Raw genomic sequence first — 17388 nt, forward strand, 5'->3', positions numbered from 1 at the left:
AATAATAATACATCGGTGGAACACATGAGCAGGGGGTTACAGTGGTGGGGCAAAGGAGCAGGGGCAAGAGAGGTGGGATAGTTGTGCAGGAGGTACAGTGGTGGGGCAGATGAGAAAGGGGGTTACAGTTCAGTGTTAGGACAGATGAGAAGATGGTTCAGCAGTGAAACAGAAGAGCATGGGGGTACGGCGGTGGAGCAGATGTGCAGGAAGGTACAGGGGTGGGGCAGATGAGAAAGGGGGAACATTGGTAGGGCAGATGAGCAGGGGGTTACAGTGGTGGAACCAGAAGAGCAGGGTAGTACAGTGGAGGGGCAGATGTGCAGGTGGGTACAGTGGTGAAACAGATTTGAATTGGGGCTGATCTGAAATGCGGAGGTGCAGGAATTGGGGCTGATCTGAAGTGTAGAGTTGCAGAATTGGGGATGTTCTGTGGCGTGAGAGTGCAGGATGTTAATTTCTCACTACTACTCAAGTAATTTACAGCATTTACTTTATAAAAAGTCCTTTTCGTGATTGAAAGTGTAAATTTTTTTTTGTTATAAAATCAGCACGCTCAATTTCTTTGAAAACATTTTTTGACACACTGTGCTCTGTAATGAAAATATTACAATTTATGAGAAGGAAAAAGAGAATACAGCTTTACATAACCAAGTACAAACCTTAACCACCCTTAATCAAATGGTTAAGGGCTCACAGGAGGAAAAATTAAAAAAAATACAAATTGGGGCAAAAAGAAGTGGTACAATATAAAAGCATGCTAACCATAGCTGAGACTGAATGGGACCATATAACTAGTGCATACAAAGTGGTACAACATCAGTTACATAAAACTAAGAAAGGAAAAATTATAGATCATACACAGTGCAAACAAAGAGAGTCACAATTGCTACAAACAATTTCAATTCTTAAAGGAAAAGTGGCTGTGGCTAGCAGATGTGCATATGATAATGCAACGGCACCTACTTGTGCCTATGAAATTGGGCACACTGAGGAATATGAAGTGTATTGGGGAGAGGAAGATATGGATCCTAATTCTACTTTTCCTGTGGCAATGGGAGAAATCGCAGATCCACAGGAAAATCGAGAATGCACCATTGTCATAGACCCACCAGACAATGGGGACCAGGTATCCACAAATGAGTTACAAGACAAGTTCCCCATCATGGGTAGGATCCAGATCTTCTCCTCTCCTGGGGTTTGATTGTGACGGGAATGAGGTGATTTCTAATGTATATCCAATTCAACCTGTAAAAACCCTCATGAGTGTGGCTGATTTCATTGGCAAAATTAAATCTAATGAACACACTACTTCACATGCAACCAATGTACAACAGATGTGTGAGGTGTGAGAAGTCCTAGTGACCAGGTTAAGTTGTTACAATTAACCCTTGACGCCCACACCTGGAATGCACTCCCAGATCAAATTAAGGAAGGCAAAGGGAGCTACAAAGTAACCGTGGCAGAATTGCAAAAGGTTATTGTGACAGACCTAGCCGGGAGAGAGACTTTTGGAGGGGACTGTATGCTAGCCTCTTGCTGATCGATCGGGGGCCCTTGCATTTGGGGGAACGGTGCTCTTTGTGAGCCGTATGCCTGGGGACCCTTGAGGTGGTATTACTGTGGATTCGGGTACTGGTCCCCCAGGACACACAGACTCTGGGGACCCTGGATTTGCCATATTAGAAATAGTGGCTGATTCATAATGCTGGGACAGATACTGTTAGGAGATGCTGATGTAAATTCCAACACCTGTCTGTCTGTTGTCTGCTAAAATGTGTATTGTAAATAAGTCTACTATGGGATCTAAGAGTCATTAGATCCCCATTGTTGTTTGTGTTAATTAACTCTGCTATTGTGTGAAGAAGAGTCTATGTTGATTGTGTTTTCTGAACTACAAGACGGCCAGTCTGGCCTAAAGGTCATGTCTGAGTCATCTAGGCTGTCTAAAGGGATTAGTTAATTAGCTCATGTTAATTAGGTTAATCAGGTTACAGCTGTATTGTTAGAGTAATATGAGCAGGAGGTCTGCACCTCCTCTTTTATTGTATAAATAAGACTGTATTCCTGTCAATAAATAGAGATTCCTGTTTGAACTTACATACAGCCTGCCTGGTGTTTGTTCTGAGCTATCACAACTGGGTTAGAACAGCACATAGCTGAAGTTCTAATCCCGAAGCATTGGATGACCCAACAATCAGATGTTGCGATCTGCAATCTGATTCTATAGCTGCAGAGGAGTGTCGGGAGAGTGGAACCGAGCGAGCAAGGGGCTCGTTACAGTTATAAACCCTTCAGCTATAGGTTTGATGGTGGCCTATCAAATTAAACAAAATAATGAAGTAAACCCTTTAGTTTATGCCAATAGATTGTGGGCAGTGGGAAAGCCACCCGGGAGGATATGGAATATAAGGACCTATAGATTCACAATGCCCATCCAGCTGTTCGATTAAAATGTGACCTTTTAATAGATCCAAGAAAACACAGCTATGAGGAGGTGATTAGATTAATACATAGATCATTCCATGCCATCCAATCATATACAGGAAGTCCACGAGTTCCGAACACAATAGGGACTGTAGGTTTGTTCGTAAGTCGAAGTTGTTCGTAAGTCGCAACACTGCATTTGTAAATGTAACTACCGGTCAGAACACTGCATTCGTAAGTGTAATGTCCGCCTGTGCATGGATGTGGGATGTTCCGTGCGCTTGTTATGTTATCTGAAGCTCTTCTGGCCATGCAGTACATGCAGTATGGGATGTGTCCAGAGGTATCCAGGACCAGCTTGGAGCACAAGTGGCCGGCATTTGAGGCCGTTCGTAAGTAGGAGTCGTTCGTAACTCGGGTGTTCGTAACTCGGGGACTGCCTGTAAACAGCACAGGCTTAAGGAAAAAGAAGAGAAACTGCAGTTTAGGAAGGTGGCTGCATTACAATGCAGGACTACCACCATAGAAGGTCCCCACGCCACAGGAGAATCCAATCCTCCATACAACCCTAACTGGGACAAAAGTTTACAAGGGAGGGGTTATAGGGGGAAGTCAGGTTATAGAGGAAGAGGAAATCCTCATCGCCACCCAGCAGAGGGCAAGCATATCAGTGAGACACAAAGAGCTCCTACTTATTGCAGAGTAACAACAACAATTACAGGCCTTTCAAGTAAGTCCTGGAAAGGAAGTATGTGTAGCTACCCAGACAGAGGCTGACCGCCTTCAATGGTGACAACTTCAAGGCCCCAAAATTTTAGCACCTATTTCTCTGGATAGGTGTGGGCGCCCTGTAGTGTCAGCATTGATTAGGGGCCGTCAACGTACTATGGTTTTAGGATACAGGGGCTGCCATTTCCATTCTGCATGACAAAGATCCCTTAAACTCAAAACTGTCTTCAGGAAAGCCGTTGAATCTCCAGAGCTTTGCTGGACATATTGTTGAGTCCGCCTTGTCCAAGCCAGTGACAATCCAAATTGGTGAGTTATCCCTAAAACAGCTATTAGCATTAATGTGTTTGCCAAATGAAACCAGCCTCCTGGGTTCACACTTCTTAATTCCCAATGGATGTATGTTAGATCTGACCAACCTTTTACTATGGCAAGGGGTTCCAACTGATCAGGCTAACACCATAGTGATACCTGATTCTCACACAATTGCAGCCATCAAACTCAATGATTCAAACTATGACATACTGGAGATCATTAAAGATCACCCAGAACATCAGCTTCTGCAGCCTGTGATAGAAAGACATCAGGGATCCTTTGTAACACAAACATGACTGTGGAAAGGTAAATACGGTAATACACATCGGTGGGCCAGACTCAGTTCTGCAAAAACAATACCCCATTCCACAGGAAGCTATCAGTTACATACAGGAAACCATAGAGTCACTGCTTAACCAAAGGGTCATCAGACCATGTGTATCCACAACAAATGCGCCAATATATGGGCGATTTGCAAAAGTTCTGACAACTCGTGGAGATTAACAATTACCGCAAATTGAACAGTGTTACAAACAACTGCGCCCCCACAGTTGCATCTGTCCCAGATGTCTTGAGCATGTTGAATCCTAAACACAAATATTTCACGTTGCTGGATATATCAAATGGCTTTTGGTCACTCCCCTTGTTAGAAGGATGTCAATACAAATTTGCATTTACGTTTTTGGGAAAACAGTATACCTTCAATTGTGTCTCTCAAGGATTTTATAACTCTCCTACGTCATTTCATGCAACCATGAGAGATATTTTAACTGATATTTCTATTCCAAAGAATCTTTTCCAGTACGTTGATTTGTTGCTAGCCACATGCGACAAAGAAGAGCATTTGCAGCTATTGGAGGAACTCCTGCGGATCCTAGGAAAGGAGGGACTGAAGTGTAATCCCATTAAGGCACAATTGTTGAAGGAATTTGTGTCTTTTCTTGGGATTACAGTGACAGCAAACGGGCGAAAAATAGCAACCGAGACGGTAAAAAACATTCTACAATTACCTCTGCCAGTGAGCATCCCTACTCTGAGATCTTTTCTAGGATTGATGAATTATTCACGAGCTTTAGTACCTGATTTTGCCCAAAAATCTGCACCACTATATGATTTGTTGAAAAGGGATACCCAATGGCACTGGACTGAGCAACACACCAATGCAGTTTGAAGCTTTAGTGCAAGCACCCAAGCACCAGCGTTAGCCAATCCAGAGTACCAACTGCCCTTTCACATTGAGACTGCCATATCAGAGACAGCCATGTCAGCTGTTCTGTCACAGTAAATCCATGGGCAATAGAGACCTATAGTATATGCTTCTAAACTATTATCTCATGTGGAAATGAAGTACTCTCTATGTGAAAAACACCTCCTTGTTACGTTTTGGGCAGTGAAATACTTCACATACATCAAAGTACTTAACCCAGTCATTTTGCACACAACCCACACTGCCACTAAGTTTTTACTCACAGAGTGAAGGATGGAAATGTATCCAATGCCAGATTGGTCCATTGGGCTCTGTTGCTCCAAGATCGAGACATTAAAGTCAAACACACACATATAATCCTTCCACTAGGGCCCATGGCCTCCTTTACCAGGAGTACCACATGAATGTGATATCACCACACAATCATCTGCACCACAATTCTTTAGATCTTTGTCAGCAAAGGAAAAAGTCCCTGAAAATGCAGTTTTCCAAGTTCAGCATTCAGATTATAAGAAAACAGTGCCACTTCCAAAAAGTGCCTCAGGCTTAACATCATCTGTTGCCACAGTCTTTGAAAAGGTTAAAAAATTTGCAAGTGACAGTCCCAAAGCTCATGCCATTAGAGATAAAATTATGGAATTTATTGCATTAGACGACCAGCCATTCTCTGTTGTGGAGGACATTGGTTTCGGTAGGCTCATGCAACATATTGAGCCGCGTTACCCATTACCAAGCAGACGCTACTTTGCAGATACCAGTCTACCTGAATTGTTTTGCAGTGTTAGAAAACACGTTCATGACTACAGACATCATCGCAATCAGTTTTACTACCAACATTTGGAGTTCAGACTTCAGTCCAACGAGCATGCTTGGCCTTACAGTGCAGTGGATAGATGACAAATTTCAATTGCAAAACATCCTACTTAACACACGTGAGTTTGTTGGATCACATATTGCAGCAGCAATATCTGAAGCTTTAAAAACCAAGCTTGACACTTGGCACATTGAGAAGTCTAAAGTGCATTTGATTGTCCGAGATAATGCGTGGAACATGGCAAAGGCAATGGAAGACAGTGAATTTAAAAGCATACTGTGTATGGCACACATGCTGCAATTGGCTGTGAATGAAGGATTGCTGAGTCAGCGCACCATATCTGATATATCAAAAAGAAGAAAAATTGTGGGTCACTTTAAGCATTCTCCACTTGCAAACTTTGCAGATGCAGTTTGGAATGCCACCGAAATGACTGCAGCAAGATGTAGCCACTTGTTGGAACAGCACCTACTATATGCTGTAAAGTCTTTTTGAACAAAAGCGTGTTTTAGCTGCATACATTGCAGATTACGAGCTGCCGGCAACACTGAGCACACATCAGTGGATGTTAGTTGAAAATAATTTGTCTCTTCTATCTCCATTTGAACAGTTATCAAAAGAAATAAGCTCAACTAATGCTTCCATTTCTGAAGTTATTCCCTTGATTGCTGCACTGAAGCGTCTGCTAGGAAAAGAGATAGAAACATACCATGGCGTAAAAACAGCTAAAACCACTCTACCGGAGGCCGTTACCAACCGGTTTCAAAACCCAAAAATTGGTCTGGGCAAGAAGGTGTCTAAGTGCCCTGTATTGAAGTGGTTAATGTGGAGAAAAAGCAGTGTGCACGGGAAACGATACAGGCACAAATGGAGGCGGTGGAAGCATCTGGTGAAGGAGTTTCGAGGTGTAGCACAGAGGAAAGTGAGAAGAATTGGTTGCATACAAGTGAAGAGGAACACGCTCCCTCCATATCTGATATGTTTGAAGAAATTTTACATGAATGCACCCCTGTCCATAGCAGTGCCACAACAAGTGTAGCTACCCAACAGCTGTACATTTATTTAGCTGAACAGCCTATTGCCAGAGGAGACAATCCCCTTGAGTACTGGCGCATCAACAAACAACGTTTTCTTTTGCTTGCACAGACTGCATGTAGATATTTATCTGCCCCAAGCACCAGTACAGAGAGTGAGAGACTATTCAGTATAGCATCTCATATTCTTGATGAGCAGAGAAACAGTCTCTCCTGTAAGAAAGCTGAACAGTTTTTGTTCTTAACCACTTAAGGACTAGGCTCGTTTTGGATTTTAGGTGTTTACATGTTTAAAACAGGTTTTTTTGCTAGAAAATTACTTAGAACATTATATATTGTTTTTTTTCTAACACCCTAGAGAATAAAATTGCGGGCATTGAAATACTTTTTTTTTGCACCGTATTTGCGCAGCGGTCTTATAAGCGCACTTTTTTTTGGAAAAAATTCACTTTTTTGAATAAAAAAATAAGACAACAGTAAAGTTAGCCCAATTTTTTTTTATATTGTGAAATATAATGTTACGCCAAGTAAATTCATACCCAACATGTCACAATTCAAAATTGCGCCCGCTCGTGGAATGGCGTCAACCTTTTACCCTTAAAAATCGACGGTTAAAAAAATTCTACAGGTTGCATGTTTTGCGCTACAGAGGAGGTCTAGGGCTAGAATTATTGCTCTCGCTCTACCGGTCGCGGCGATACCTCACGTGTGGTTTGACCACCGTTTTCATATGCGGGCGCTACTCGCGTATGCGATCGCTTCTGCGCGCAAGCTCGTCGGGACGGGGGGGGGGTTAAAATTTTTTTTTTTTTTTTTTTTTATTTATTTTACAATATTTATTTTTACACTGTTTTTTTACAAAAAAAATGGTGTCACTTTTATTCCTATTACAAGGGATGTAAACATCCCTTGTAATAGAAAAAAGCATGACAGGTCCTCTTAAGTATGAGATCTGGGGTCAAAAAGTCCTCAGATCTCATGTTTGGACTAAGATGCAAAAAAAAAAAAGTCGTTTGAAAAATGACATAAAAAAAAATGCCTTTAAGAAAAGTGGGCGGAGCTGACGTAATGACGTCGCTTCAGTCGTCCAATGGTATGGAGACGGGTGGCGGCCATCTTAGCCTCACTCGTCTCCATACCCAGGCACTGAAAGGTCCCGATCGCCTCCGCCGCTACCGACGGCTCCGGTAAGCGGCGGAGGGCGCGGGAGAGCGGCGGGAGGGGGGGTGGCACCTCTCCCGCCGCCGATAACGGTGATTTTGCAGTGAACCCACCGCAGAGACCACCATTATCGTACACAGAACCGGCTCCTGTAAAGATGGATACCTCGGTTGTGGCAGCAGCTGCTGCCGTTACCGAGATATCCATCTTCAAAGTGCCGGCGTATATGTACAGGAGCCGGTCGGTAAGTGGTTAAAGCGAAATCTGCCACTTTTACTGAAATAGATTTATAAATCCATAGCATAGACCAATTAATTTACCATGTTGAACCTAGTAAATGAATTGGTATTGGACTGTGCTATTGTGCATACTGTCTCTCCGTAAGCTGTCAGCCCGCTGCATGTGCAAATGCAACACTGTATGTTCTGTATCACTGGCTGTCTACATACTCCAGTACTATACACTATAACGCACTGTGTTCCGGGTATGGGTGGAGACTTCCAGAAACACAGACTAGTCTACATTGCTTGCTGTGATTGGCTGAGCACCGCTGCTGTTGACCAGACTGTAGCCTAGTCTGTGTTCCGGGAAGTCTCCGCTCATACCCGGGGGCCGGAATACAGTGAGGTCTACTGTATGACTATGTATGTAACCCGCAGCTACATACATACACTTTCATTGCACATGCAGCTGCTAACACCTTAGGGAGAGAGAACTGAATTACTAGTTCTGATTTAAGTTGAAAATTAATAAAATAAAAAAAAGTCTTCTTAGACTTAGTGTTAGGCATTTTTATATTATTTATTTATTATTTTTTATGCCTGTTTTTTTTTTTTTTTTTATTGTATTTTATTTTGTTATTATAGTGCAATGTGCACTGACTGCAGTCTGCACTGCAGGATATGCTGTAGTTACTTTAATTTATTATAATTTTGTATTTTATTTGACTTTATCTTCTGTGTCCATTGTCCAATTTATTTGGGTTGCTTTTTATTAAAGTACTTATTTACATTACTGGATTGTACTATTCTTTTATTCATAAAATGATTAAGTTGAATGTGAATAATATAACAAATATAACACAATTTTATATATCAAATAATTTTTTTGTTTAATATATAAAAAAAGCCATTTTCGGTATCGGTCAGTTTCGGTATCGGTTTTCGGCCTAATGTATTTTTCATTTCCAGTAATGGCACCAAAAAACCCATTCGGTGCACCCCTTACCAATACCTCCTTAAACTCCAAAAAGCGGTAAAAGAGATCCATGTATTTGCAGCAACACAAATGGGTAAAAGTCAAAAGAAAGCCAAGGCGTATTTTGACAAAGAAGTTTGAGAATGCAATTGGGCCATAGGAGACAGGGTCATGTTCTTGGAGCTACATCCCCTGGATAACAGTCAAAGTCAAAAATGGAGGCCCATTTTCGATTATTGACAAATTAAGTCCTTCTGTATATAAGATCAGAATAGAGGAGGCCAAGAACACACAAGATAAATGGGTTCATGTGAACCAATTGAAACGGTTCTATGGAGCCAAAGAAATCAATTAAATGTGCTGCTTTCTTTCCTTTTAGAGCCATTAAGTCGATGTGGATTGTTATCCTGCTCCATCTGATCGGACATACCAAGGGAGAGGAGACTGGACCGCTCATCAGTGTGATCATTGACAAAAGTCCGGTCTACTGCCTAGAGGAGGAATCCATCTTACTGCCTGTGGCAATTGTAGGGACTGTGGGGAAGCAAGTTTATTGGTGGTGTCCCATTGATAATCATCTATTCTGGGTTAATGGCATTGCTGGGAATGTCACTGACTACAGGGATAGAGTCATGAGTTTTCAGAACGGATCCTTGTTGATTCAAGAGACACGGTTAAGTGATGCTGGACAGTGGAAATATTCCTTTGTTATCTCCATCCCCTTGTCCAGCAACACACATGCATCCACTCTTCAGTACGTCCCAGGAAAAGTTACCTTGCATGTGTCCCCAAAGACTAACACCCCGGCTCCTACAACTTTGGCCAAAAATACAGCTGCAATCCCCTATTACAAACCAACATCCTTGGAATGCCCATCACTGCAAGAGGGACCACCTAGTGGCCTAACAGCAACATCAATCCCAGGAATATTGTTTAATAACATTAAGTTCATTCATGTACCTGTGGTACATCATTTGTTCCAGTGGAACATGGCTGAATTAGGCTCATGTGCCCGGACAAATGTGTCTCTGTTTTACTCTTCCCTGCTGGTAGATTTGATTGCCTCCCATGCAAGCCAAACTCAGGATCCATTTGCAGAACCAAAGCTCCCTCCCCACAAGGGCATTTTCAGATCCAGAAAGTTAAAGGGTTAAAGGGTTTGGACAGCATACTTGGGTCCACCCCAGAACTTTTTGGATCTGGCATGTCAATTTGGAATTGAGCTGATTTGTCAGCGATTCGCAGGCATGTCGGAAATGTTGAACAGAAAGAGGATTGGCATGTGCTGAAACCAGTTCTGCAGGGTGTTGAGGGGCTTGCAGAGGAAAGGTTTATGGTTTATAACATGAAAGTGGGGTTCCACCCAAAAAACAAAAATACCTGGAAAAATTCTTAAAAAAAAAACAAAAAAACATTTGGATATTTTTTTTTTTTTTACTTACCTCTAAATGCCTGTTGCTAGGTGGTCCCTCGTAGTCTGCCTGTTCCTCTGCCTGGGCTGGTGACATCACTTCCCCCCAGGCACAGGAAGGGCTCGGCTCTGCTCCCTCCCTCCTGTCAATCATCTGGGACCCATTACAGATCCCAGGTGATTGAGCGGCCAATCACAGCGCGCGGCGCCGCTCGCGCATGCGCAGTGGGTGCCAGGCTGTGAAGCCACAGCCTGGCGCCCACAGTTGAAATGCCGGCACCGACGAGCGAAGGGGGGGGACGAGCGGGGCTTCGATCCCCCGCATCGCTGGACCCAGGGACAGGTAAGTGTCCAATTAAAAGTCAGCAGCTGCAGTATTTGTAGCTGCTGACTTTTAATTTTTTTTTGACGGCCCCCCTGGGTGGAACTCCTCTTGAAAGACATTGCCCAGTTGTTCGAAAAGACACGACAGAAAATAAACTAAATCATAACTATAAATAATCAGAAAGCTACAGAGGATGGTATGGACAAAGAGGTAATATGCACTGCGTATGGAAATTTTGTTTTAACAATGGTCACTAATGTCATCTGAGATATTTAGGCAGGTAAAATCCCTGGTATATTAAAAGATACAGACCTCACTCAATGGTATTGTACTCACACTAATATTAGTAGTGGAATGAATGTTCATTCTGGAGATAAGTGCAAACCGGTTTCCACAATTCGAAATATAGGGATAGGGAGACCATACCCAAATAGAGGGCCATTTGCTTGCAAGAAGAGCCAGTCACTGTGCGCCTACCGTGACCTAATGTATGTGTCCTTTACCATGTTGCTGCCAGTGTTCCATCCACAAGATGACTACTTTAACACGATGGCATCCACACACTCCCTTGGGTACCTCGAGAACGACGTGTACAAGGAAAGGTTGCACCTCCCCCCGAAATGCTCATTCACGTTCAAGGGCAATGGTAAGCACCACACACTGCCTGCTGCACTATCAAAAGACAATAGTTACTTATCCCATTGTCATGTGTTCGAAATTGACACTCCAGGCTGTGGTCTAAGCAATGACCCAGATCCCACAGCCAAAGTAGCAAGGGACCCCCAACTGGAAAGTCCACGCCAACCACATCAAGAAACCACTCCAAGTGAGATGGAAGCTAACTGCCCCGTGAAGGTGACAAAATGGAGAACAGCAAGCACAAAGGTCACCTACCACATGGATGGATTGTACTGTGTCATTACCAATCACAAGACATTGCTCTATGGGGGTCAGTTGTGTCCAATACCCTATCCAAATTTTTGCTTCATTCCACATGAGTAGACTATTATTGGGGAAACTGTAGTAACCCCCATACCAGTGTTAACAGAAGAATATTTCATTGAGAGTACCCCTGATGTCCCAGATCCTATACCATACATACCCCATTTTGAAATCAAAATTGATACCCTGTCAGTAAACCTTTACAATCTGCTTGCAAGGAAAGATACCCATATAATGCAAATTAGTAATGATATGGTGAAGACAGGAAAAAGGTTGAATGTATTTTTTATATGATGAGGATTTAAGCTTAGTCACCACAAGGACCTGGGTGGAAATAGAAATAAAAGGTCTCCTCATATTGCAGTGTGGGTTACTGCTCTTTATGATGGGCATGGTGATATATCTTGGCAGACTTCTAAAATGGCAGAGGGAGAAACCTAAATCGCTAATGGAGATTAGACATAAACCGGTATTCACTTGAGTGTGGCCTTGTCTTATCTGTCTCAACTTGCCACAAGGAGTCATCTGTTGCCTTATGAGGAGTTTATGAGTAATCTCCATTACCAACTGGGAATATTTGTATAAATATTAGAATAAGAAACATGGATTAGTGTATGAAATATTGTTGTTGGTAAGGGGTTAACCTAGCTAGCTGTACACATATGACAGGCTTTAGATTGAGAACCTAATTCATTTAACAGTTCCTTTTGATCTGCAGGAATGTTAGGTGTGTGTGATATGGGAGATGCTCTGCTATTTACCCGTCGTAAATTCAAATGCAAGGAAGAGATACCATCTGAGTTAAATACTGTAGTGGAGACCTGACTGGGCCGAAATCATTAGCTAGATAAAGACCTTGTAGTCCCCTGTGTTAACCAACCCTTTATCCACTTCTAAGAAACGTTTGATATGCAGAGAATATTTCTTAGATCTGTTCAGGAATAGACAATTTGCCCAGAAAAAAGGTTGTGTAAACAAAATTGCACAGAAAGCCCAGAAAAAAGTAACCTGGGAACTCTATTTTCCAGAGGCTACACTTTAAAAACCCCTACAGGTCATCAGTTCAGAGCTAACCATGAATAGTTGCCCTAGAATTATTACTCTCATTCTGGCATGCACAGTAATATGTAACATGTGTAGTGCGAGTGATGTCTTCATAAGCAGACGCCCCCACCAAACGTGTGTATTTACATTTGTATGTGCATGTAGGTTGGGGTGTGGCAGGCTCAACTTTTTTGGGGGGGAGGAGGGGGTTAAGTGCTTGGATATAACTTTATTTTATGACACTTTTTTTTCACTAAAAATTTATTTATATCACAGAAGGAAACAAAAAGTCACCTACGTGAGATAATGTTGTTGTGACAGGTTCTCTTTAATGAGACATCAGAGGTCTATTAGAACCCAGTTATTCCACCTGCCCTCCACTGAAGCTAACGGCGTGCAGACAGATTCTTCTCTGACCACAGTGGCTGAAAGTGACATTATACACATCACTTCTAGGTTCTTTGCAGTTAGGAAAGATCAATGAACAGACGTTCACTGGTCTCCCTCCCCTCTACCTGGCGACATTCAACAGCTGGTTGGAACAGTGGAGTCTGGGAAGCATGGGTGAGGGCATACTTCTAGGAGTAAGAAAAAGTCAACAGTCACCTTGAGAAATATACACACACTGTGTACAAAACCCCCTGCTGCCACTGACGTAAGCCTTACATCAGTTGGAGTAAAAAGATTAAGGACAATTAAACCATTAACCCCACAGCCTTGTAATCCAGTACAGAAATGGATGAATGCTTCATAACATTAGCTTTGGCAAAAAAAAAAAAAAAAAAAATCGGAAAAGAGGCTTACACAACAACAAAACAGTGCTGAAAGCTATTAGTTTGTTTGTGTTCAGTAAACGTAATAAGTCAGTGCTGAAAGCTATTAGTGTTTTTTGTGTTCAGTGGACAGAGAGATATTTTTCCTAAATGACTCATCATAGATTTGCCGACCATTTTCATTTCTTCTGCTTCTCAAAGTCAACTTATGATATTCATGTCAAAGGAAAGCCTGGCCTTTGTCAAATGTCTACAAAAAAACTGGTCTTGCTTCAGAAGGAAATAGCTGCATACATACATTAGCCAAAAAATGCCTAACTAGTATAACCTCAAATAATTGTTAAAATATGCTGTTGGTACCATCTGAACAACACATTTATGCCAATAATCTGCAGCTTTGTTCATCAAACAGACAATTCATCAAATATTGCTTCCAAAAACTTTAGACATTTATAGCCAAAATTGATTGAAAAAATGTTTCTTGTTCATAGCGCAAATCTAACCTTAGATGGCAAATCAAGGCTACAATAAAAATATTAACTAATTAAAGGGGTTTTCCACTTTGTACTAAAAAGTGAACTCCTGCAAAAGGTATCTACTTGTAGCAACACGGAGGAGTCCAGCTGGTCCCTTTCCAGTCGTCTTTAAAGACTAGAAGACACAGCCTTAAAGTGGTTGTAAAGTCACAAGGTTTTTTACCTTCTGTGTGCAACAGCCCCCAGGAAGTATAACACGTTTGTTATTTTTTAAAAAGAAAAAACAAGGCTTTAATATCACTTTAACTATCTGCAGCATCACTGCTGGTCTTGCTTTTTGTCCTCTTACGCCTGTCTATAGATAAATATCAAGAAACTGATTTAGCCACTCGCAGCTGGGGTAATTTTTAAAAATTTTTGACACACATTAAAATTAGCAATTTTTGCTAGTAAATATTTTAGAACCCTAAAACAATTACATACTTTCTCACTACCATAAAAGTGATCAGATGGCTGTCAAGTTCCCCTGATCACTTATACTAAAGATCTGATCACCAGCTAAAAAATAGTATAGCCTCACGGCAGCAGCTGCAGCCATGAGCTTGTTTAACCACTTGTGAATAGGACAAGGGTGAAATTGCTGCAAATGAAATCTACAATAAGGAGTTTGGAGAATGCCATCTCTGACTTCTACGTATGAAAATTCTAATTCACTGGCTATAAAGCTGATGAAGTGCCCTCAGTCAGTGATCTGAACCAAATATAAATATCACAATATCACACATTCTGATGTTACTCTGGGAGTCTAATCTGATTCTGGTTCATTGACTCTCTCAGAAAGTATTACAAAAAAATAAAAATAAAAAAATATATATATATATATTTTTTTTTGTAATACTCTCTGAGAGAGTCCTTCTCAGAGATATATATATATATATATATATATATATATGTGTGTGTGTGTGTGTGTGTGTGTGTGTGTGTGTGTGCAGGTAACCAGCATCTACAGAAGGAGATCAGCAATGGCAGCTTTTGTATTCTCATGACAGGTTTTCTATCTGTGTTGCCAATGTTCTGTATTTTAAAGTCACAGCCATGATTATACTGCTGGAAGACAAAGCTAATGTAACATGATGGCTGCTATACCTCCTAAAACCGAAAAACTCAATTCCTGTCCGTTCATTCGTTTTTTCATTCACAAATCTAAGGCAGCCAGCTCTCCTTTCATATAAAAGGTATAAAAGATTGCATCCTACCTCTTGCCTAACTGCTGTTGAAGAATCAGTACTTTGTCAGAGAGTTCTTTTTCAACATTCTGCATATGCAACTCAAAGTCCTTAACACTGAGCTGCACTGAATCTTCCTTTTCGCATGTAAACTTCTGTGTCAAGGTTTCCTTTTCAAGCCTCTGTGCAGATAGCAGCTGTTCTCGATCTTCTTCAGCTTTTTGTATTGATGCTTCATGCATTTCGATCTGTTGACCTAAAGCCTTTTCATGCTGCTCAGTTTGCTTTTCAAGTACTTTTAAAGTGTCTTCTAATTTATTCTGTAAGACATTTAGTTCTTCCTGAAGCCTGCTTTCTCTTTCTAGTGCTTGCTGATGGCCACTGGTCAAATTATTAATGTCTCTTTGTAATGATTTGGTTTGCGCTTCATGAATATTCAACATCTGAGAAATACATTGTTCTTTCTCCATCGTCAATAACATTTTGAGCTCTTCCAGTCCAAGCTCGTGTTCACCTTTCTGATTTTTTAACACATTATTTAGGTGAATAACCTCTTTCTTTAGTGCTTCTGTTTGCTCACTGACTTGGAAATTCAAGGTATCTTGCTGCTGTGCTTTATTTTCTTCCATAATTACTTTTATTTCATCAATTTCCCCTTCTTTAAGCGCTAATTCCACTTCTAATTTACATCTAATATCAGAAAGTTCTGAAATTCTAAGGTTTAGTTCCTGAAGCTGAGAATCTTTATCCTTTGCAATGGCTACACAAGATTCCTGCAACTGGTCCATTTTTTGTTTATTTTCTAACTGCAGCTTTTCTATGCAGCATTTATATTCTACTTTTACATCTTCAAGTTCTTGTGCATGCCTGAGCTGTAAATTATCTTCTAATTCTTTGAGGTGTGTTTGCTCTAAAATTTTAAACTCCTCCTTGAGAAGTCTGAGTTTTTCCTCATTCTCTGTATAAAGTTTCTTTAAGTCCTCTAAGGTTGTTTCCCGGGACTCTCTGAGCTTCTGCATTTCATAAGTTTGTTCCCTCATAGCACTTTCAACATGGATCATTTTCTGATCTCTTTCATTTTGTAAGTGCAGAAATGTTTCATTTTCACTTCTGACAGCAGCAGCTTCCATTTGTTTAGTTTGCAAATCTTCCTTCAGTCCCATAATATTACTTTTCAACTGTTTTATGACTTCTTCGTTTACATTAAGGTCTTCCTTTGACAGCTGTAGTCGCTTTTCATAAGATTTTTGTAGAAGCTGCAATTCTTCAAAATGTTTCTCTTTCAATGCAGTTTCAAGAGAAACATTAGCATGTTGAATCATTTTTAGGATCTCTGCTGAAACGGATTTAATAGCACTGGCAAATTCACTCTGCTCCCTTTGTACAAGTATCTTTAATTGGCAAAGCTCTTTTCTAAAATTTCGCAAATTGGCTTGTGATTCTTGAGCAACAACTTTGCATCTGTCCACACAAGCTTTCAAAGATATGTTTTCGGCACTTTTATCTTTACTACCTTTTGTGTCCTGCATACGCCTGCTGTCAATTGCATTTATGACCGATGAATATAGGGACTCCACCATCATTTCTGGACTTTGTGTATCACTAATGTTAGGGGACACAGGATTTTCCTCTATAACAAATTCATTGACAGCAGACATAAAGTCAGATTCAGGACTATCTGCTAATGAGTCCAAATCCAAGGAACCCTGTTTAAGCGACTGCTCGATATGTGGATGAGAAATTGTCTCAAAATCAAACGTATGAGCGTCGATACTATCTGGAGACAACTCTTCTAGGGGTGCTGGGATGGAGACAGAAGGACAAATGGCACCCTGAAGACTAAGTGATGGAGGAGATTTGGATGAGGTAGTAATTGTAGCTTCAGTTGCACTTTCAATCCTTGGTGTAGTTGCAGATTGTGGTGAAACTTGACCATTAGACACCTGAAAATAAAGTCAAGAAAATCAGTTGAATCAGTTTAAATTGTGGTGGTTATCAATATTTTCTAAAAGATAACTATATCTTACAGATAAACCTGGCATTGCAAAATATAGCACTAAGAAAAATATGGAATCGCAATCTTAGGACTACAAAAATCCAGTAATTCCAATAAAGGATATTTCATACCTGCAGCATTTTGCTACATCTTTAGTGGGGTCTCGATAAAAATACAACTGACAGAAGGATAAACATATCCCCCCCAATAACAATATTAATCTTACTGACATTCCCCTACTCGAAGATCACATTTCACAGTTGTGGGGGAAATTCTTTTGAGGTGTATAAGGATATTTGGCTATTTCTTAG

The 17388-nt window shown here is 41.0% G+C and overlaps 1 protein-coding gene across 5 annotated transcripts in view; it reads right to left on the minus strand.

Annotated features, from left to right (window-relative positions):
• Positions 1 to 17388, minus strand: part of RB1CC1 (RB1 inducible coiled-coil 1) — a 293127-nt gene that overhangs the window by 123749 nt on the left and 151990 nt on the right. For all 5 annotated transcript variants that reach the window (XM_073631593.1, XM_073631595.1, XM_073631592.1 and 2 more), the window contains one exon: positions 15112 to 17024. In XM_073631593.1, the coding sequence (XP_073487694.1) occupies positions 15112 to 17024 (1913 nt within the window). The remainder of the gene's footprint in view (positions 1 to 15111; positions 17025 to 17388) is intronic.

This window comes from Aquarana catesbeiana, linkage group LG05 (assembly GCF_042186555.1).
Source record: "Aquarana catesbeiana isolate 2022-GZ linkage group LG05, ASM4218655v1, whole genome shotgun sequence".
Classification (NCBI taxonomy): Eukaryota; Metazoa; Chordata; class Amphibia; order Anura; family Ranidae; genus Aquarana; species Aquarana catesbeiana.